The sequence below is a fragment of the Tupaia chinensis genome, unplaced genomic scaffold, assembly GCF_000334495.1.
Source record: "Tupaia chinensis unplaced genomic scaffold, TupChi_1.0 Scaffold138322_1, whole genome shotgun sequence".
Classification (NCBI taxonomy): Eukaryota; Metazoa; Chordata; class Mammalia; order Scandentia; family Tupaiidae; genus Tupaia; species Tupaia belangeri.
The window spans coordinates 1,476,647-1,500,183 of NW_006198219.1; the positions used below are offsets into that span (position 1 = coordinate 1,476,647).

Genomic DNA, 23,537 nt, shown 5'->3' on the forward strand with positions numbered 1-23,537 from the left:
TACAGATGTTCGTAAAAATAGCTAGGATGGTGAATCTTTTCTAGGAAATTTTTAATTTACTTTGCCCAGATCCATCAGAAAAATCACCATTTATGGCAGCTATAGTCAGAGGGAATGTATTTTTTCAGTAGTAAAACTGAAAGTCCAGATTACTCCTTGATACATGGGTTGCAAAATGGATGTTATGTTAGTGGGCCTGAAAACAACATTAATCACCTTGTATGTGTCTATCACTGCTTTTGTGTGACCAACTACATTGTCAGTGAGCAGTAATAATTTGAAAGAAATCTATTTTTTTGAGCAGTAGTTCTCAGTGGTGGGCTTTAAATAGTTAATAAATCATTCCATAAACAGATGTACTGTCATCCAACTTGGTTGTTCTTTTTATAGAACACAGACTATAGTAGTGGATTTAGCATAATTTCAAAGGGCCCTAGGATTTTCAGAATGGTAAATGAGCATTGGCTTCAACTTACAAATCACCAACTGCGTCAACCCCTAACAAGAGAGTCAGCCTGTCCTTTGAAGCTTTTACTTTTCCTCTCTATCTATCAAAGATCTATCATATTATTTGCCCCAATAACATTATGGTATCTTATTTATTATTATTATTATTTTTAATTTGACTAGAGATAGACAAGTGAGAAAACAAGCCACCAGGTCCAAGACTTGAACCATGGTTGGTCACGTGGGAGTCCAGCACCTTAATCACCACACCACTGTTGGCCCCAATGTCATCTTCTAATATAAGGCTATTTTGTCTACATTGAAAGTCTTGTCATTTAGTATAGCCATCTTCTAGTTATCATAGCTAGATGTTCATGATAATTTGCTGCGTGTTCTTGCTGCCTCACCTTGCCTTTTCTGTTTTGGAATTGGCTTCTTTCCTTAAACCTTCTGAGCCAACCTTGAGTTGCTTCAAAATTTTCTTCAGCTTCAGAGGCATGAAGTAAGTACATCCTATTGGAAAAAAAATGGCACAAATAGACTTGTTAGATGCAGGGTTGCTACAACCTCCAATTTTTAAAAAATGCGGTATTTGCAAAGTACAGTAAAACAAAGTACAATCAAATTAGGTGTGTACTGAGGTATGCGTCGGTCATCAGTTTTTTGGTAAGACAAGAAACCAATCTGGCATGCAGAAACTGTCAAGTGGAAGTGTTTTGTTTTTTTTTTGAGAGGTTTTCACTATAGGGCGTGTGTACTCGCCAGACAGAGAGAGACATAGAGACAGAAAGTGAGAAATCACCCCCCAGGGGGGATGGTCACGCCGCAATCCCTTCTCCTCCATTCTCCTCTCGGGATCTTGGGCACGCACGCACACACGCCTGGCGTGAATTTTTAGCCACCGGGTCCAGGACGTGAACCGTGGTCGACTACGTGGGAGTCCAGCGACATAGCCATTACGCTAACTGCTGGTTCCCTCAAGTGGAAGTTTTAAGTGTTTTCCAGAGTTGGGGTGTTTGAAAAAAATATCTTAAGGGATGGACGATGGCACAGTGGCAGAACACAACACTGTGGGAGGCAGACACACATGGGAAAGTTACCCCTTCACATGCAGTGACTTCTCTGAATACTCTGGTCACGTGTGTATCTATGGGTTGGTCTGGCTGAGCCTGAGGATGGCTTGCAGTGTGGAAACCCTGTTAGGGATGATGCATCTCTCTCTGTCTCCCTGCTTCTCTCATTCATGGAATAAATAAAACTTTTAAAATATTTCTTATATTTGCATATCTTTGTATTATTGTTTAAAGATATAGTAGTATGAATTTTAAATTATACTGCTGTAGCACAACTTTTATTTAGATAGATTTTCAAAATGATCTTGGAGGCCAGTTGATGGTGTGGTGGTTAAGGTGGCTGGCTCCCATAAGGTCTCCTGCACCTGTGGCTCAGGTCCCAAATCCTGTGTCTTGAAAAATGCATGTGTACATACATGCCCAAAATCCCAAGAGAAGAATGGAAGAGGAGGGATTATGGTGTGGCCATCCCTCCCTCCCAGGAGTTTTTTTCTCACATTTATAGTCTGTCTCTGCCAAGCGCTCATGCCCTGTAGAAAATTAAAAAAAAAAAAAAAAATAGCTATCCTAAAAATCAGGTCATTTTTTTTTTCTTTTTACTCATATTATTAGTACTTATGTTAACATTGATACTACAAAAGGAATTTGTGAAATTGTTTTATTCATTAGCTTTAGTTAATTTTCTTTGAAACAGGACTTCTCATTTTGCCTTTAATCTCTTCTCTAGGGGTGTGGTTGCTCTTCAAACTCTGCGAAAACTAGTTGAACTAACTCAAAAGCCAGTGCATCAACTCTTTGATTATATTTGTGGTGTGAGCACAGGTAATTATTGTGTACAAGTGGTGTGTTTCTGCAGTGTATTAAGGAAAAGACCACTAAGTACTTACATTTACGATCACATCATTCTATGAAATGATAGGTAATTGTTTCATGTTTTGATGATGAATAATTTTTCCATTTGCTTAATGACGTTTTAAAATGTTTGTTGTAAGTAAATTAACATTCACAAATAGACTTTTATTTGCTTAACTAATATGTTTTAAATAAGTAACTAGTGAAAACTGTGAAGTTTTCTTTGTGATATATATTCACCTTAAGGAAAGTGATGAATTGGAAGGAAAGTAAGTACTCAGATTTTAATTGAAACAAGAGAAAATTAAAATAGAGAAGATCTTTTTTGTGAGGGATGTCTCTATTAGGAAATAGCTTTCTCTATCATTTATTATTTGATTTGAATCCAGAATTTAAGTTGATAAATACGAGAATCTGAGTTTAAAAAACTTTTAAATATTATTAGTTGACATATATATATATATATATATACACACACACATACACACACACACACACACACACACACGTGTGTGTGTTGAGTGAGATTTTTGCTATAGGCACATGTGTTTGCCAGAGATACAGAGACAGAGAGATAGAAAGCGAGAAATCTCCCCCCAGGGGGGTTGACCATGCCACAGTTCCTTCTCCATTCTCCTAGTATTTGGGGGCATGCATGTACACATGTGAATTTCAAGCCTCTGGGTCTGGGCCTCAAACCACGGTCAGCCTTGTGGGAGTCCAACACCTTCACCACTACCTTCACCACTATGCAACCTGCTGGCCCCAAGTTAGTGTATATTTAAAATTGCAATTTCACGTTTCTATAGAGGAAATTGGCAATTCAGGTTAAGATTGTTACTGAATAATTTCTTAGTTTTTGCTAACTCACCACCAGATGAATGTTTTGGTTTTTTTATGTTTTGATTTTCTGTGTCTTTACAGTAGTTCTCTCACTTCTTTTCTCTCTTCTTTTTTTTTTTTTTCTGTGTATTCATTAAGCCTCTCAGAATACCCATAGCGAGAAATCATTCCCCAGGGGGGATGATCATGCTGCAGTCTCTTCTCTATTCTCCTCTCGGGATCTTGGGCACACACGCACATGTGCTAGGCGTGAGTTTAAGCCACCAGGTCCGGGACTCGAACTGCGGTCGACTACATGGGAGTCCAGCGATATAGCCATTATGCCATCTGCTGGTCCCCCATTTTGCAAATTCTAAGTTAGTTTGTACGTAGGGTTTTTATTTTTTTAATTATTTAATTTTATCTTTTATTTATTTATTTCAATTTGACCAGAGAAGAACAGGGTGTGAGAGAGAGAGAAAGAGAGAGGGAAAGTGAGAAAGCAAGCTGCCAGGTCTGGACTTGAGCTATGGGTGGCCACATGGGAGTCCAGCGCCCTTAACCACCAAGTCACCTGCCAGTCGTGTACTTAGGGTTTTTTTCTTTTCTTTTTTTTTTTGAGAGGTTTTCACTATAGGGCGCGTGTGCTCGCCAGACAGAGAGAGACATAGAGACAGAAAGTGAGAAATCACCCCCCCCCCCAGAGGGGATGGTCACGCCGCAGTCCCTTCTCCTCCATTCTCCTCTCGGGATCTTGGGCACGCACGCACACGCGCCTGACGTGAGTTTTAAGCCACTGGGTCCGGGACACGAACCGCGGTCGACTACGTGGGAGTCCAGCGACATAGGCATTATGCTAACTGCTGGTTCCCTGTACTTAGGGTTTTTATAGTTAATAAATTCTTATTTAGTTTAAGGGCAATGTTCTTTTGACTTCAGTAAAGTTAATTTAATATTTTAATCTCTTCTAACTTTTATAGAATTTCTGTTTAAAAAGAAAATAATTTTTGTAAATTATTGTGCTAATTAAAAATACTCTGCAAACTGAGGCCAGCAGGTGACATAGTGGTTAAGACACTGGACTTCCACGTGGCAGACCACGGTTCAAGTGCCAGATCCAGCAGCTTGAAACTCATGCAGGGCACATGTGCACGTATACCCAGAATCTTAAGAGGAGATTGGAGGAAAAGGGATTATGGCATGGCCATCCCCACTGGGGGATGATTTCTCACTTTCTGTCTCTCTTTCTCTCTCTCTCTCTGTATCTTTGGTGAGCACACATGCTCTATGACAAGAAAAGAAAAAGAAACATTCCACAAATTAAAAAAATAATTTCTATTATGTAGTTAGACCATAAGAATCCATTTTTTAAAAACAATCTGATCTTTTATTAGAATAACACCAAGTATAATGAAATATATGAAATGTTTGAAATACATTATGATAGTGATGTCTTGCTTTTTCTTTGCGTCTCGTTGCCATCTCAGCTTAAACTGTGATGATATACATGTCTTTTTCCAGTCCTACTCTCTTTTATGAATCCTCCTGCTCCCCATTTTCTCTTTAGTTCAACGTAGATCACTTAAGAACACTAGGTGGCAGTGTGTCACACCAGTTAGTACATTAGTGTTTAATTTATGAAATCAGCTATTTAACAGGATATCCCAGAATACTGAATGTCTTTTAGATTGGTTCTCAGGACCAAACTGAAAGAGTAATTGCTTAATGAGTTGATGAGTTGTCAAATATAGCATAGTCTATGACTAATTAATCTAACCTACCTCACTTCTTTTATTTTTTTAATTGCTGAAGGGCCTGTGACTCACCAGAAAGAGAGAGGCAAGAAAGACAGACTACCCAATCGTGGTGCACGGTCACACCACAATCCCTTCACCATTTCTCCCTCTTTTTGGGATTTTGGGCACATGTGCACACACGTCTGGCCTGATTTTCAAGCCACTGGTGCTAGTATTCGAACCTCGGTCAGCCATTTAGAATCCTACTTCCCTTAACCACTAGGCTACAGTTACTTGGCCCCACTAAGTAACTTACTGAGGTTGGAAAGGATGGTATTACCTACCACAGTATCTTCTATGTCATTTAATTCAATGTAAAACAGTATTTTTAAATTGTCATTGGTCAGCATTTTTTAATCCTTTTTGAGGCCTGGTAAAACCTCAGAATATGAAGGTTTTGGAAAGTTTGTGGAAAAATGGAATTATGAGTTTATTTTGCAAAAAATTTTGAAATCTGTGCATAATTTTTTATTACATACATTTACCATGAACTTTTTGAAGATTGATCACAAAGTTAGGCCAGTATGTGTTATGCCAGTGGGATAAACACACATTTTAGTAGTTGTTGTTATTCTCATTTTACAGATGGAAAAATTGAGGGTTGGGGCCGGCAAGTGGCATGGTGGTTAAAGGCGCTGGACTCCCACATAGCCGACCATGGTTCAAGTCTTGGACCTGGTGGCTTGCTTTCTCACTTCCTCTCTCTCTCTGTCTCTCTCTGATCAAACTGGAAAATAATAATGATAATAGTAATAAATAAAGGTAAATAATAATAATTCTTTAAAAAAAAAAAGAAAGAAAAATTGAGGCTCTGAGAAGCAAAGGAATATGTTCTAGGTGACATAGGTAGAAAATATCAAAGCTAGAATTAAAGCCAGATCTGTGACTCAGGAGGTTTTATAATCCTAAATGCTGTAATGTCAACATGGATAGAAACTAAAAATTCTATTTTTCAGGTGCTATATTAGCTTTCATGTTGGGATTGTTTCATATGCCCTTGGATGAATGTGAGGAACTTTATCGAAAGTTAGGATCAGATGTATTTTCACAAAATGTTATTGTTGGAACAGTCAAAATGAGTTGGAGCCATGCATTTTATGACAGTCAAACGTGGGAAAAGATTCTTAAGTAAGTTATGATTTTTTAAAATATTCTGATTTATAGTTAATATATACATATTATAATTTGAAAAATACAGAAAAATAAGAGCACTATTAACATAGTTATGTATTCTTTCTGGAATGTCCTACAGATAAACAAGTATATATGTGAATATGTTTGTGAATGTGTATGTATTCATCCTATTAACAAAAATGGAATGATAATATATGCATATTTTTATTTTGTTTTTTTAAGAGGTTTTTGCTATAGAGCATGTGCACTCACTGGAGAGACAAAGAGACAGAAAGCAAGAAATCACCTCTCAGTGGGTATAGGCACGCTGCAATCCTCCTCCTCCTTTCTCCTCTTGGGATCTTGGGCATGCACACACACATGCCCAGCGTGAGTTTTAGGCCACTGGGTCTGCAGCTCAACAACAATCAACTACGTGAGAGTCCAGTAACCAATATGCCATCTGCTGGTCCCCACAAGTGTAGTTTTGAATCTTGAGTTTTCATTTAGTATTTTATCACAAATAATTTCCTATGTCATCATGTATTTTGAAACATGCTTTTAATAGTGGTTCACTATCCCAATTTATGAATTCATCATTTTTTATTTAATAATTTCCCTATTGGAAAAGGACGCTTCATATGTTCTTGCTGTTCAAAATAGTTTAGATGGACATGCTCCATCTCTGTATGAATCTCTCGTTATATCTTTTTTTTTTTTTTTTTTTTTTTGTTGATTTTTCTTTTTTTTTTTTTTTTTTTTTTTTTTTTTGGAGAGGTTTTCCGCTATAGGGTGCGTGTGCTCACCAGACAGAGACATAGAGACAGAAAGCGAGAAATCACCCCCCAGGGGGGATGGTCACGCCACAATCCCTTCTCCTCCATTCTCCTCTCGGGATCTTGGGCACGCACTCACACACACCCAGCGTGAGTTTTAAGCCACCGGGTCCGGGACGCAAACCATGGTCGACTACATGGGAGTCCAGTGACATAGCCATTACGCTAACTGCTGGTTCCCTCTGGTTATATCTTTAAGGTAAATTTCTAGAATTGAAATTTTTGGTCAAAGGGAGTATATATAGTTCAAGAATCTTGATGTATATAAAGCTTAATTGTTCTTTAAAACAATGTCCTGGCTTACTTATCCACCAGCATCATCAATATGTATATCATTTGACAAAATATTCCTGAATTCCAAACAATTTACTATTTGAAAGTATTTATCAGTTTAAGAGATTTTGAATCTGGTATTTAAGTTTATATTACTTTATTACTGGTCAGGTTTTTTTTTTGGTGAATTTTGAGGGCATAACTTTTGCTTACTTTCCAATTGGAATATTCTTCACTCTGTTGTAAATATATTAACCATACATTGAAAATGTGCTTTTTAGTTAATGATTTTTTTTTAAGTGAGTTTAAAATCTTAAGTTAGTCATCTGTCTTTCAGTGGTTTTTAACTTGGCTTTTCATGTTTATTGTTTTTTCTATCCAGAAAACAGATAAATATATTATTTTCTGGTCCTAATTAAAATTATTTAGTTTATGTTTAATACTGAAGTCACCTGAAATTTTATTTTTATGTAGTCTAAAAGGAGTCAAGCTTTTTTTTCCCTGAAGTATTAATTTAAATATTAATGAATTAAATATCCTAGTATCATTTACCGAGTATTTTTTCCTTTTTTTTAAACTGATTTGAAGTACTACTTTTATTTATATTTTAAATTCTTATCTACATTATAATGTGTCTAAACTTTTTTCTCTTGGTTTGTTTGTTTAAGAGCTGGTCTCACTTGTGTTGTATCTTCCTTCCTTAGCCTCCTGGTCAATTTGTTTTTGTACAAATTCTGTAAATTTATTTCTTTACTTTTGTATAATTTGCTTTTATATTAATATAGCAAGCTTTTTCTTAGTTTTCACAATTCTGTTAACTATTTTCATTTAATCCTCAGGATGAATCTCAGGTTATTTTTATCACCAAAAAAAAGCCACAGATAATATAGATGGAAATTGAAATGTATTACTTATTTTGTAGAATACTGACATTTTTCCAATTGTGAAAAATTCCCAGTCATTATCAGTGTATGATACTTATTTTCAGATCTTTTGTATATTAAAAATATTTATCAATGCTTATACTGTAAAATTATAATACTATTTATTAAGTTTTTTTTTCAATGAGCATTTCAAATTTTACTGTAAGGGCCAGCAGGTGGCATGGTAGAGTGCTGGATTCCAACATAACTGGCCATGGTTTGAGTCCTGGTTTGAGCAGCTTGAAAAAATTATGCTGGTGTGTACGCATATTTGCCCAAAGTTCCAAAAGGAAAATGGTGGAGAAGAGATGGCGAAGTGGCCATGCCTCTGAGGGGTGATTTATCACTTCCCCTCTCTGTCTGCCTCTGGCAAATGCATGCACCCCATGGCAAAAACCTTAAAAAAAAAAAAAGTACTGTTGACCTACCTCCTCTACGGTAAATTTTTTTTTTCTTTTGTTTTTCATGATAGTCCTTTCACATATTTTCATATTACTATTTAAGTTTTGTTCTTTCAGAGACTTTTTTTTTTAATCTCAGTACTAATATACTTTGTAGGTTAATTGTTGTTTTTGTCTGTTATTGCATTGCTTACAGGAATCATTGAGACTGAGTGGTTTTGTATAGAAATATGGTTGTACGTAGCTCACATTTTAGAGATCCAGGACCACTTTCCAATGAAGCTATAACATGGCAGAGGGCAGAATCTTAGGTAGAGCAGAGCATGATCCATGTGGCTTCTGCCTGCCTTATTTTCTGTCTTATATACACACCAGAACCCAGTCATGGAGGCCCCTCCTATCCACCCAGTCACTAATCTCCTCCTGGAGTTCTCCCCCACCCACTTGACAATATTTTCAGATTAAATTTTTACCCTCTAATTCCTTTCTAATGCCTGAACACATGAATTTAAAGAGGGAATATATTAAAAACAGCAGGGTTTTTTTATTAGAATTATTCAATTTTACTTATTTTAATTGACTAGAGAGAGAGGGAAAATGGGAATGCAAGTTTCCAGGTCTAGGATTCGAACTAGAGTTGCCCATGTGGGAATCCAGTGCCTTGACCACCTTGCCATCTGCTGGCTCCAGCAGTTGTTGTTTTCCTCTGCTTTTTCACACAGCCTTTGCTGTACAACGGACCATTCTAAAACTTAGTTGCTCAAACTAATAACAGTTTAGTCTTATGCTTTTGTGGTTTGACTGGGTGCTGCTTCTGCTCTTGCCTGAATTCACCTACTCTGCTGGTAATCTGTAGTTGGGCTAATAAGACAGGGCCAGCTGGGTCTTTCTACATGGTCATTCTCATTCTGGGCTTCTCTTATCTGCTCAGTCTCAGCGTTCCAGAGGGCAGGCCTAGGACATAAGTACTTACCAAGTGTCAGTTTAATGGTGTGTCTGCTGATGTCCCATTGTTCAAAGCCATCGAAACCAAGGGTCTTTGCGAGAAGGGACTATCAAGGATATGTTTATCAGGAAGTGTGGTTCATTATTACATTCTAGCACAACTATCCTTTGACTGCTTTCATCATAACAGTGTTTTAATTGTTTAATTGCCAGAAGGCATATGCACTCACCAGAAAGAGATAGGGAGAGTGAGAAATCACCCCCCACTGGGTGTAGTCATGCTGCAGTCCTTTCTCCTTTTCTTACCTCTTGTCAGGATACATGCCTGATATGATTTTCAAGCTTCCAGGGCCAGAATTCAAACCTCTGTCAGCCATGTAGGGGGTCCATCTTTCTTAAACATTAGATTATAGGGCTGTCCCAGGGGCACTATTTTAAATTGTTAAATCTAGTAAAATCTTAAGAGTTTTGAGGATTTTTTTTCATATTTCAACATGTCTCTGAAATAAGCAATTATCATTGGTAACTTTTTCCTCAAAGTTACATTCATAATTCCACTAAAGCATTTTAGCTCTTTTTACAAAATCAAGGTTTAAACAAAGAATAAATATGAGCTTTGCTTCAAAGTGTAAGAACAACATGCTTCCAGGGTTTCTTTGTTAATTTTATGGCAAGAATTCTATAAAAGATAAAATTGACACTTAGAAGAATAACATTGCATTGATCTGAAGATCAAATATATAGACCAGGTTGGAAAAAAACAAAGGTCTTGTCCATTTTTGGACTTGTCCATTTTACACTGATGTTTGCAAAAACTTGTAAAAGAGGGACCAGCAGTTAGGGTAATGGCTATGTCACTTAACTCCCATGTAGTCAACTGCGGTTCGAGTCCCGGACCCAATGACTTAAACTCACGCCAGGTACATGTGCGTGCATGCACAAGATCCTGAGAGGAGAATAAAGAAGGGATTGCAGCATGGCCATACCCCCTGAGGGGTGATTTCTCACTTTCTATCTCTCTGTCTCTTTCTGACTTTTTGGTGAGCCTACGCACCTTATAGCAAAAATCTCTCTGGAAAAAAAAGAAAAACAAAAAACTTGTAAAGGGTAGGTCACTAAGCAAATTGTAAATATTAGCTTTATGTGAAATTCACTAGCATTCTAGTTGAGCAGTGTTAAGTATTGTTTGAAAAATGTCATTAGAAACATGGCTTTTCTGATGAGAAAAGTTGGTAAAATTATAGTCTTTATGTTTAATTAGGGTGTGAGGATACACGAGTTTTAGGTCTAAAGAAAGTTTGTATTAGAATAAAGTCCCCTAACAATGGAATTGTGAAAATCAAAGACAATTTATATAATAATACATAATTCAAATTCCAACTCAGATGATTTTAAAAGCTGGGTTTGTGTGTGTGTGTGTGTGTGTGTGTGTGGTTTTTTGGTTCTGTTTTGTTTTATGGCTTCTGCTCTGTACTACTCACTAAAGCAAGTTTACAGTCCTAATGTTCTGACCTGATTTTTAGATAACTCACTTTTCCATGCGTACATCTGCAGTCTTATCTGAACACAGCTCCTTTGTTCTTGCTGCAGGAACCTGGAAACAACAGATTCATCCTGCCTTTGTGCCTTTATCCTATCTAAGTCCTGGCTTTGAATTTGCTGCCCTGCCATCTTTAGGTGTCCTTCTCGAGCTCACTTCCATGCATCTTTCCTTATTACTGCAGCCTGTACTGATTGCTCCACCTCAGAATGATCAATACTTGTAGTTTGATTTGGAGATTAATAAATAACTGCATGTTGATTTATGTGCTTTAATTGGATCATAGGCCTCCTAAAAGAGATGGGTTTTGTCCCTCATTTTGCTTTGATAAAGCCATGGGCAAATAGTAATTGCTTAGTGTTCCCTGATTGTGTGGAGATAAAATCATAGTGAAATAATTTATTTCTTCTTCTTTAATCAAGGGATAAAATGGGATCTGCACTAATGATTGAAACAGCAAGAAACCCTACCTGTCCTAAGGTGAGCTGAGAGTTTCTTCAATATAATTGCTGTTTAGAACTAAAGGTCTGGTGAAAGCACTTATTCTGAGGACCCTTTTATTAAATGAAAAATTTCTTAGGAATTGAATTCTATTAAATAATTTCTCACACTACTTTTTTATATATTGGGGTCATTCTATGAAGATAAGTGAAATGATCATTAGTCCCTTTACATATTTAGTAAAACTATAGCAAAACTTTAAGCATATGAACAGCTGGACTAATAATAAGGAAAAATAGTTTTATCACAATTGTTTTAATGAAACCTAGTAACTTAAGGAATGTGGTGGCATTTCCTCCCTTTTTTTAATTATTATTATTTTTGTTTTATGGCATGTACACTCACTGGAGAGAAACAGAGATAGTGAGAGGGAAACCGAGAAATCACCTCCCAGGGGGATGCCCATGCACAGTTCCTTCTCCAGTATCATCCTGGGATTTGGCCATGCACGCACACGCACCTGGCATGATTTTCAAGCCACAGGTCCAGGATTGGAACCACAGTCGGCCATGTGGGAGTCCAGTGATGGAACCACTATGCCATCTACTGGCCCCCTCCCTTAGATTTTTAAAGGGTGTGTGTGTGTGTGTGTGTGTGTGTGTGTGTGTGTGTGTAAGTAACCTCAATTTAAAAATTATGTAATCTCACTTAGATATGTCTTAGTGTGACTCTTCTATTTGTTTGAAACCTAATGATCTGAGTATTGCTTGAGTTCTGTTTTCCTTAATAATACTTTAGTGATTAAGGAATAGAATTTATGTGCCTTGGCAGCCCAAACAGTTTGTATTTATTCTTGGGTGACAAGCTGTAACCATGAAAAAAATCAAACAAGTACAGCCCCATCTGTTGCTCTTAACTCTGGCATCTTCAACTTTTATTCATTCTGGAAATACTAATTACATGCTCACTGTGCCAGCACTGCTCTAGGCACTTGACGTATTAGTGAGCAAAGCACATGTGTAATTTACAACCACCAAGGCAACATAGGTATACACAACAACAACAACAACAACAAAACAGATAACATAGTTTCTCTGAAATAACTGCTGTGGAGCTCAGAAACAGTTTGCTGAAAGCATATATTTAAAGGGCCATGAGATCTCAATGTGAAGACTGCTGAGTAGGAGCATTTCTGGCAGAGAAAATGGTCTTTACAGGAAGAATAATAGAGAATTCCAGCAAAACTTGAAAGAGTTCCTTTAGACTGCAACCAGCGACAGTCTATGACTTGAGGCTGGAGCAATAGGCAAATCAAAGAAGGCAAGACCTGTACGTCTTGATGAAGAGATGACTGACGTCTTTTGGAGAAGAACCTATGATGCACATCATACCTCTTGTTTGTCCCCTTGTATGTCCAGGCTTCTTTTTTTGTTTGCTTGCTTTTTTTAAAAAAAGAATTATTTCATTTAACTTTATTTATGTATTTTACTTTTTAAATTTGACCAGAGAGGAACAGAGAGAGAGAGAGAAAGTGAGAAAGTAAGTCACCAGGTCTTAGACTCGAACTGCAGTCAGCCATGTGGGAGTCCAGCATCCTTAACCACCTTGCCACCTGCCGGCCCCTGTTTACTTGCTTTTAAATGGAAGTTGTTGGTTTTTTTTAAGTGTATTCATCTTTTTATTTTATCAGAGAGAGAGAGGCAACCCAGTGGAGCCCAGCCCCAGTTTCAGCTGACCTGTATTATAAGCAGGTGTGTCTGACATGCTCAGGAAGACCTTTCCCATGTGGGCCCAATTGCATTACCACCACAGTATCACCCGGCCCCATGAAGTTGTCAATTTTGAATAAAAGACTAGAGTAGTAAGTGTAGGGACACTTTTGCCACCTCAAAAAGTAAGTAATTCGTGGGGGCCAGCAGGTGGCATGGTGGTCAAGGTGCTGAATTTCCACATGGCCCACTGAGATTCGAGTCCTAGACCTAGCAGCTTGGAAGTCATGCCAGGAGTTTTGTGTGTGTGCCCAAAATCCTGAGAGGGACTTAAGGAGAAGGAAGTAGTGTGACCATCATCTCAGGGGGAGTGGTTTCTCACTTTCTCTCTTTCTGTCTCTCTCCAGCAAGTGCACACACCTTATGGCAACATCCCCTCTCCCCCCCAAAAATGTAACAGTGACTCATATGTTTCATAATTCAGCCCTATCTAAATACCAGTTATAAAAAGACGCTCTGAATTTTAGTGCATGGACAGCTCTCATGGATAGCAATTGAGACACACTTGGATTATTTGCAGAAATTTGGGATTTGATCTACCCCCAGAGTCAGCTAGCATGGATCATGGGCACACATGCTTGTTTAAGGAGGCCTTAGGACTCTAATTGAGGACCTGGCCCATGTAGGTTCATTTATGTTACCACTGCACCACCTTCTGTCCCCATATAAATCATTAAGTAATTTTTACTCATTGTCACTACTGCTGTGTTAATTATTACGTGTAAGTCTAGAAATTGGTGGCTCCTTGAATGTCTTTTTAAGTCAAATCATGAACTCGAAGAAACATTTTTCTATTATTATTCTCTTGTGATACATTTCTGAGAATTATCTTAGTCCTTTTAGCCATTGTCTTGTTAAGAATACCTGTTTGGTGGCCAGCAGGTGGCGTGGTGGTTAAAGCAGTGGACTTCCACGTGGCCGACCACAGGTTGGGTCCCATACTCCGTGGCTTGAAACTCACACTGCGCACTTGTGCCATGTTTGCCCAAAGTCCTGAGAGGAGAATGGAAGAGAAGGGATTGTGGCATGGCCATTACCCCCAAGGGGTGGGATGATTTCTTGCTTTCTGTCTCCACACCCTATAGCAAAAATCTCTCTCAAAAACAAAATTAAATACTTGTTTTAAGATACCTGGTTCCCTTTGCTCAATCTATTTGTGTTACACATTCATCTTTTTGGATAGTTGTAGATTGTTTATTCATACTACTAAATAGTATTTAGTTTTCACAGATCCCAAATATTGCTGCGTATAATGGTATTGTTTACTTTTTAATTTACTAGGTAGCAGCCGTAAGCACCATAGTAAATAGAGGGATAACGCCAAAAGCTTTTGTGTTCAGAAACTATGGTCATTTTCCTGGAATCAATTCTCATTATTTGGGAGGCTGTCAGTATAAAATGTGGCAGGCCATTAGAGCCTCATCTGCCGCTCCAGGCTACTTTGCAGAATATGCACTTGGAAATGATCTTCATCAAGTAAGTTGACTTCTGTGGCTTATTGGTTTAAAATTTTATGTGATTGAGAGAATTAGCACTGGGCTAGCAGGTGGTGTGGTGGTTGAGGCGCTGGACTCCCTCATGACCAATTGCATTTTGAATCCCAGACCTGGCATCTTCCTTTTTCACCTCCCTCTCACCTGTGTGTCTCTCACTGGTGGGTACATTGCCTTACAGAAAATTAAAAAATAATAATAAAATAAAATAAATTTTTTTAAAAAGAGAATCATCGCTTACTAAATGTCACTATATTTAAGAGGGATCAACCAAGGAGACTTTTTAAAAAATTTTATTTATTCATTCATTTATTTTTTAATTTGACCAGAGAGGGACACAGAGAAAGAGAGAAGCAAAGTGAGAGAGCAAGCCACCAGGTCCAGGACTCAAACCATGTTTGGCCATGTAGGAGTGTCCAGCACCTTAACCACCACGCTACCTGCTGGTCCTGAGGAGACTTTTTCTATCTGACTCCATATGTCAATATGTATGATTCAAGGTATTTTTATTCATTGTTATTTTTCTTAAATTAGTAAGCCATCAGATTTGAGAACTATTTTAAGCAAGAATTTTGTATTTCATGTCATGTAACTCAGTCAATTATCATTTTATTGATGGAAAAATTAGAGAGTATGTATGATTAGCTTACTAAATGTGATGAAAACTTAACATGAACTGCAATTCCTGAAAATCTAGAGCCCTGTCTGTTTGAGAGTTTCAATGGGCTTATTTTGAAGAAGATATGAATAATAGTCAATACTCGTAAAGTTAGTTATGTGTCAGACACTTATTTAGTCTTTCACTTGCATTATCTCATTTAAACATTGCTACTTATGCGGTAAAGGAAGTTATTTCCATTTTATAGATAAGAAATAGGTGTCATAAGAACGCTTAAGTAACTAGACTACAGTGACAGGACACTATCTGTGATTATACTTAAATTTATGGTTAAATTGTACAGTTGAGGATTATTTCTGGTAATTTGTTCTTTTCCTGCTATGTAAACCATTTGTATATCTGAAATTTTTGGTCAGGTTTTTCCCACTATTTATCAAAATTTTAATTCATAACTAACACTAAATGATAAAAATAAAGTGAATAAAGATTTTGAGCTGATGCAATGAATTTAGAATACAATAAATTTTATACACTACAAATGTAAATTTATGTATAAACTTAAAACACCAATTTTAAAATGGTGTTCATGCTACAGACTTTTAGTTTTGCCAAATATTAGTGGCATTATTAAATAATAAGTATCCGTATTTTGGGACCATGTTTTCAGTGTTTCAAAGAAGTTATCTCCTTTGTTCTGTTTTCTTTATCGAAGAAGAAATCATCATAACATTTAATTCGGTCACACTGAATATGTATTACAAATCAAAGTAATTCAGAGGTTCTCTTTTCCACTTGAGATAGACTAGTGATATTTAAATTCATGCTTAGCAATTTTTATATCAGACCTTATCTTTCGATTTATTTTGAACTACAGATTAAAATAACTTATGTGATTCTATGTAAAGTATATAATCATATAGAGGATATACTTTTTATATAAATCAGTGACCTCCAGAAAAATAGGCATATTTAACTAAATAAGAATATTCAGGGACCAGCAGATGGCATAATTGATATGTCACTGTACTCACATGTAGTCGACTGTGGTTCAAGTCCTAGACCCAGCATCTTAAAACTCAGACCGGGCATGTGTAGACACATGCCCAAAATCCTGAGAGAAGAATGGAAGAGAAGGGATTGTGGTGTGGCCATCCTCCCAGGGAGTGATTTCTCATTCTGTGTCTCTCTGGTGAGCATACATGCTTATAGCAAAAATCTCTCTAAAAAAATAAAAAGAGTATTCAGATGGAATACACAGTCTGAGCAACCTAGTTAAATATTTCCCTTATTATATATTCTCTTTTCAAAACTTGAAAAATAAATGGAATATTTCTCCCTTTAAAAGACAACTAGAAAGATTGATAAGAATATTCTAAGATGTCAATGATCAGTTGGTTAGACAGAACATAAGCAAAGTTGCTTCTTTCCATTCTTCAGAAGTTGCCACATTTAAAACTAAAATATAGGGGCCAGCAGGTGGTGTAGTGGTTAAGGCACTGGACTCTGAAATGGTAGACCACAGTTTATAGGTTATAGTCTATTTGAGCAGCAATTTGAAATAGGGTGATAATTGCTGCTCAAATAGACTATCAACCTATAACTTATACTCTACCCATTTCCAAAAAGAATATAAAATAATTTACATTAAGACTTATGTCAAACATGACAATTTAAAGGGATTTTTAAAAAATAGACTGGAAATGTAGATGGCTGGTGAAATTTCATCTGCTTTTGACTTTAAGGAGAAGAATATTATTGCAATATTTATAGAGTATATTGCATTTTCTAGAAAACTGTAAAGTAAGAAGAGTTCTCTTTGAAGACGAACTTCCAATTTCTCCCCCAGCCTAAGTAATAGCATAATATTTATCTGAATGTTGTACTTTTTACATAAAATTATCCCATCTCTCTTTTCTCTTTTCATCTCCACCTCCAGAATCAAACTGTTCATACCCTATCTTTGGAGAAAGAATCTAGTTAATTAGTTTGCACCAAAGGTTTTGAAGACTGATTATTATTCCTCTTAGGCTTTATTTATATTATAAAAGATTATGTTCAGTTTCAGATATATTAACCTTAAAGGAATTAAGACATTTATATGAACATTTCACTTAGAGAATGTTTTTTTAGCAGGAGACTGCCTACCTACCACCTGCCAAATTATGCCAGTGCCAGACCACAACTAATAATTTTTATTGTAACTAGACAGTCTAGATGTAGCTTGTGCTTGCTCAGTGCCAGTCCCGTGCCCCTGGGAAGGTACAAAAGGTTTTAGTATCAGCTACCACTTCCTGGATCCTGCCCTCAAATATTTCAAACTAGAAGAATATAAAACCATTTTAGAGAGGTGATAAAATCCAATAAACATATACACAAGATTAAGAGTAGAGTTGTGATTTATTCTGTTAAGGTCAGCTTTACAAAGAAGTTGTCCTATGCATTAGTATATAAAGAATAAATAGTTCAGTGGTTGAGTGTTATGCTAAGGAAGTCAGATCTCACTTGGCTGACCACAGTAGCTTGAGAAATACTCCTGACACGTGTGCATGTGTGCCAAAATCCTGACAGGATGGAGGAATGGATGAAAAAGGATTGCAGGGTGACCATGTCCCACAGGAAGCATGCATGCACTTAAGTTTTCTCTCTCCTTTGCAAACACATATGCCCTTTGGCAGTTAAAAAAAATAAGACTGTAGTGATAGAAACAGATCAGTGGTTCTCAGAGGTCATTTGTCAGAGGAGGATGTACCTAAAAGAGATAGGTAGCATGAGAGTTTTTTGGGAGGCTCACACTGTTCTGTTTTCTGATGGTAGTACTTACACAAATCTGTCTGTATGAAAGATTCAGAGAACTATATTCCAAAAAAGTTAATTTCATTGTATACATATAAATAGATGGATAGATATTTGCTATAGGGGGCATGAAAAAAAGAGCAAGAGAAAGAAAATGAGAAATCACAGCCTCCCCCCCAGGGAGTTGGCCATGCTCCTCACCATTCTCCTTTCATGATACTGGGCACATAAGCACACACACCCGGAGTGATTTTCAAGCCCTGGGGTCATATCATGGAGTTCTTTGGGTTCTAGCACCTTAACTTCCATGCTATTTCTGGCCCTTTATAATCTTAACAATTAAAATATTTTTAATGAAATTCATTACTTCATGAAATAGTGTGTACCACATTACTGAAAGTATTAAAATTTTGTCAAGAAATTTTGTAGGGCTTTATGTAGGAAATTGAACTAAAGGACTTGCGGTATCTGTTCCACTTCTCAATAGTGATAATTGCTGATTCCAGGAAAGATGCCAAGAAATCAGTGACATCAAGTGTCATGCGAGGGACCAGCAGTTAGCGTAATGGCTATGTCGCTGAACTCCCATGTAGTGGACCGCGGTTCCAGTCCCGGAACTGGTGGCTTAAAACACCAGGCACGTGTGTGTGTGCACAAGGTCCTGAGAGGAGAATGGAGGAGAAGGGATTGAGGTGTGGCTATCCCTCCTGGGGGGTGATTTCTCACTTTCTGTCTGTCTCTGTCTGGTGACCGCATGTGCCCTATAGCAAAAACCTCTCCAAAAAAAAAAAAAAAGGTCATTCGAGGGCCTGGCCCTGTTGCCTAGTATTTAACAGAGCTGGATACATGTCTAAGCACCATTTGAATTCCAGCCCTGGCAGCCTGGCAGCTTGAAAAACACACCACATGCTTGTTCATGTGGCCCAAACTTCTGAGAGAATGGAGAAATGGAGAAGGGCATGTGCACACTCCATTGAAGGGTGCTTTCTCCCTTTCCTTCTCTCTCTCTTTCTCTCTCTGCCTCAGTCTGACAAGTGCATATCCCCTCTGGCAATTTAAACAAAAAAAAATTTTTTTTTAGTTTCAATTTTGCTGTAGGTCACGTGCATTCACCAGAGAGAAAGAAGAGAGCGAGCGAGCGAGCGAGCGAGCGAGCAAGCATCCCCCCCAGAGGGAGTGGGCACACCACAGTCCCTTATCCAGTCTCCTCTCAGGATTTTGAGCACGTATGCACATGCATCCAGTGTAATTTTCACCAGACCCAGACTTGAACCACACAATTCGCCATGTGGGATCCAGTGCCTTAACCTCCATGCCGCTTGCTGGCCCTAAATAAAATTATTTTTTAATCATGTGTGTTTATTTAGATTGTTAGATTGTTTACCCAATAAGCAGGAAACCTCTTTCCTTACACTCAATAGGCCATTGATTAACTGGTGTTATATGGAAAAAGGTGACTGAACATTCACTTGAACTATTTTAAATCAGATGTAGTTTCCTAGATTTTAAATAAAATATATAATAATATTATGTAATATGTTTTAATATATTAGATTGTTGGAAAAGCCATGATGTATTTTTTTATGTTTTGCTATGCAAAAATACATCATGACGTTATTGATGACCAATAGTTCTGCAAAACATTTTATTTGACTATAATTTTACATGCTTTAAAAAAAATTAGTTTTGTTTAATGAATATTAACTTCCTTGTAGAAAACATAGGATTTATACCTATTAAATGATATTCTAATAAGAATCAATGTATCTGTGCACAGATAACTTCATTAAACAAAGATCTTCTCATTATAGATCAAACCTTGTAAATAGGCCTAAACTGGCAGTACCCATTGCTCTTTTATTATGGGTGAATTCCACAATTTACAAACAAACCTCTTATTTACAGGACAGGTTCAGGCTTTCAGAATGTCTTTAGTGTATACTTCCTGATACTGGAGAGTCCAAATTTTCCTTATGTCTATCAAATGATATTTACATGCAGCTACATGGCATTTTGCAGGGGCACCCTTCTACTCCAGAGTTAAATACATAATAAACACAGTTCAGTACACAGAAAGACATAATGCAGTCAGGATAATTCTCTGGTAATAATTATATGTCCTCCATTCTTCTTGAAACTATTAGGTTGGTGGGAAAGTCATGATGTGTTTTTCTATGCAACAATGCATGACTCTCCTGACAAACCAATGTAATTTGCTTATTGTTCCTCAAATAAAAATATCTATTTCCTGTCTCTATCACATTCTTTTCCCCTTTTCCAGTTGCTTTCATCTGGAATCCTACACAAGCTCCTATCTGAATATATTCAAGGACCAAGCATAGTCCTGTCTCTCCACCAAAGGAAAAAGTCTTTCTTGACTACTCTACATTAATCTAGGCTCTTGATTAGCCTTTATCAAGCATGTGGCTCTAATCTTTCTATTGCCTGATGCCATTAGTTTTTCAGTTTATTTACTTATCTTCCAATTATATTACAAGCTCCTTAAAGGGCAGATTCTCATATTCTGTTTTTCCGATATTCCTCACATACTTTCAGAGTAAATACTCTAAACGTCCTGGTTTGAAAAAGTAACATGGTCAGAACAATTCCAATCCAACGTGTACATTTAGTGTTCTTCACAGTTGTCCTAGAATCAATCTATGTTCTTTGTATAAACATGGACATTCTGCTAACCCAGCATGTTTTTGAATGTTGGTCACCAGAACTCATCAGCTGACTCTGGGTTCCAGCCACAGGACTGCAGCTGTTCATACTGTGGGAACTCAGCCTCAATGTCATAAACAAAATTTGGATCATCCTTCTTCTGGTTTTTCTCATAAAGCTGGTCCATGATTCTTTTTCTTTTGGCAAGCTCCTTGTCATCTAGTTTGTTCAGGTCCTCTTTGCCATTGTTTCTGCCAACCTCTGCCCCTGTAAATAACTTTGTAAAAAACAATAACTTCTCTAATTGCCTCAGGGATACTAATTCCAGGTAATTCTTATGCAGTGGATTATTCTTTAACTGTTCAGCAACTCTGATACAATCTGAAAACTTTGAAAAGTTTCAGACTGGCGTGATGTCTTGGCTACTTTTCCCCTTGGTTTCATTCTCATAAATTAATAGCTGTAGACTGGAGTCTAATTCCACATTTCTTGACAGTGTACATCATTCCACATATACTTCAGGGTAAACCGGAGGAAATCTGATGAAAATGTGTTAGTTGCATAATAACTTCTTGCCTAGAGAAGAAGTACATAAAACGCATCTTCTCCTCTCGGCCCACATGGAAACTACAGTGAGGGGGTTGATTCCACCCGACCCCAAGCACTAAGAGCACAGTCAGTCGTCTTTGAGGTCGGGCGGAGCCTGGAATTGGAGAAGAAGGTGACAGCCACTGCCCCACTGACATGAAGGTGGGACAAACTCCCCGACAGGAGGCCAAGACCGCAAACACCTGAAGTGGAGGTGGAGGCTGACCCAGAGGGCTTCTGATGATCAGGATAAAAATTTAACATATTTTTATTCTATTTTTTACAGTGGTCAGTATATTTTACCCTTCTTTCCTTTTTTTTTTGTTTGTTTGTTTTTGCTAGAGAGTACATGTGCTCACCAGAAAAAGAGAGGAGAGGAGAAAGTATTCCCCATAAGGAATGCTCATGCCACAGTCCCTTTTCCTTCATCTCTCCTTCCTTTTTTGGATTTTGGGCATGCTCACATGCATGCCTAATCTTTTTTTAAGCTGGTATGTTCAGAACTCAAACTGCATAATCATCCTTGTGGGATCTGACTGTCTCAACCACCAGGCCATGGAGCCATCCCACCCTTTTTTCGTTTTTAACTCTTTAAAAATAACATTAATTATTGATAAATACTTAGAAACAAAGTTTTTGCTTCATTTACATTTTATCTGCATTATAATAAACGTGATACTTGTTAATAAAGTTTTAATGAATTTAGAGCTAACTTGATTATATTTGACTTATGACTAAATAATTAGTTTTAATTGTTTGGGTTAACCACAGTTATTTTCTGTCAGGTTTTTCCCTACAATCTGTATTAGCCACTAAATTACAATATTATGTCTTTAAAAAATAATTCAGTTCATTACGTATTTTTTGAGCAAAATATGCACAGCAATAAAGAAAGTCAGAGAACTTTAATATTAGGAGAGGAAAGCTTAATACAGATTGTCTCATGAGGCCAATTAATTTTCATGTGACCTTTTCTATAGCTATATTTATATAAAAATAAACTCGCTTTGAAAGGAACCTCTTATTTTTAAATAATTTGTTGCTTAGCTCAGCTTTCTCTGTAAGTAAATTTTTACTGTTTAAAATACAATTTTTGTTTTTGTAAGAAATGTTTCTTAACTTGTATTTTGCAGGATGGAGGTTTGCTTCTGAATAACCCTTCAGCATTAGCAATGCATGAGTGTAAATGCCTTTGGCCAGATGTCCCGTTAGAGTGCATAGTATCCCTGGGCACTGGACGTTATGAGAGTGATGTAAGAAACACTGTGACATACACAAGCCTGAAAACCAAACTTTCTAATGTTATCAACAGTGCTACAGATACAGAAGGTTAGTCTCTTTGTTTGCTACCGTAAAATACTTCCAACTCTTAGCATTCAGTTTCCTGTACAATATGCTCATCCCAACTGCAAGAGATTGCGTGGTGTGTTGGAAACACATAGGAGCAAGTATTTGGGGATGTGCTTTTTAGTTTTCTTTCTCCTCACCCTTGTCTTTTCAAGTGACCTAGAATAGAGAGGTTCTTCCTCTCGGAGCAATGCTGCCTTTGCCTGCCTATGGTTGGAGGATTATTTAAAACCAACACATAGGTTTGGTTGGATGCTTTTAAGACAATTAACAAGGAAAAACAACTAAAGGAGTCAAGTTTGTTTAGATATTGACATGATAATAGTGAGAGCATTAGAGTATTCATGGATAGGACCTGCAGGTGGCATAATGGTTAAGGATGCTGGACTCCCACATGGCCAACGGCAATTTAAGTCCCAGACCTGGCAGTTTGCTTTCTTATTTTTCTCTTTCTCTCTGTCTCTCCGTACCCCCAGCCCCTGACCCCCCTGGTCAAATTAAAAATAAAAAAAATTTAAAAATAATTTTTTTTTTAAAGAGTACTCATGGAATTAGATTATTTAGTAATGTGGTTGGTTGCAAACTGGAATTCTAATAAGTTCTGCTTCCACTGCTGCATCCTCTGTAGTCTAGTCTTCATGTAAAGGTCAAAATGATCCTTTTAAAATGTAAATTAAATCGTGTCTTTCCCCTTCTCAGAACCTTTGAGCTTCCCATCACACTTGGAACAAAATCCCAAAAGCCACATTCACTGAGGTTTACCAAGCCCTTTAAGACCTAACCTTTGAATACATCTCTTTCC

The 23,537-nt window shown here is 37.2% G+C and overlaps 1 protein-coding gene and 1 pseudogene across 3 annotated transcripts in view; one reads left to right on the forward strand and one right to left on the reverse strand.

The window, feature by feature from the left end:
- The window catches only part of PNPLA8 (patatin like domain 8, phospholipase A2), a 46,354-nt gene that overhangs the window by 19,748 nt on the left and 3,069 nt on the right, over window positions 1-23,537 (forward strand). For 2 of the 3 annotated variants that reach the window (XM_006161130.3, XM_014592685.2), the window contains 5 exons: window positions 2,248-2,342; window positions 5,947-6,118; window positions 11,444-11,501; window positions 14,513-14,707; window positions 22,522-22,717. In XM_006161130.3, the coding sequence (XP_006161192.1) occupies window positions 2,248-2,342; window positions 5,947-6,118; window positions 11,444-11,501; window positions 14,513-14,707; window positions 22,522-22,717 (716 nt within the window). The remainder of the gene's footprint in view (window positions 1-2,247; window positions 2,343-5,946; window positions 6,119-11,443; window positions 11,502-14,512; window positions 14,708-22,521; window positions 22,718-23,537) is intronic. The other variant, XM_027765408.1, reaches the window with a different exon arrangement.
- On the reverse strand, window positions 19,864-21,680 carry LOC114004498 (centrosomal protein of 19 kDa pseudogene; annotated as a pseudogene).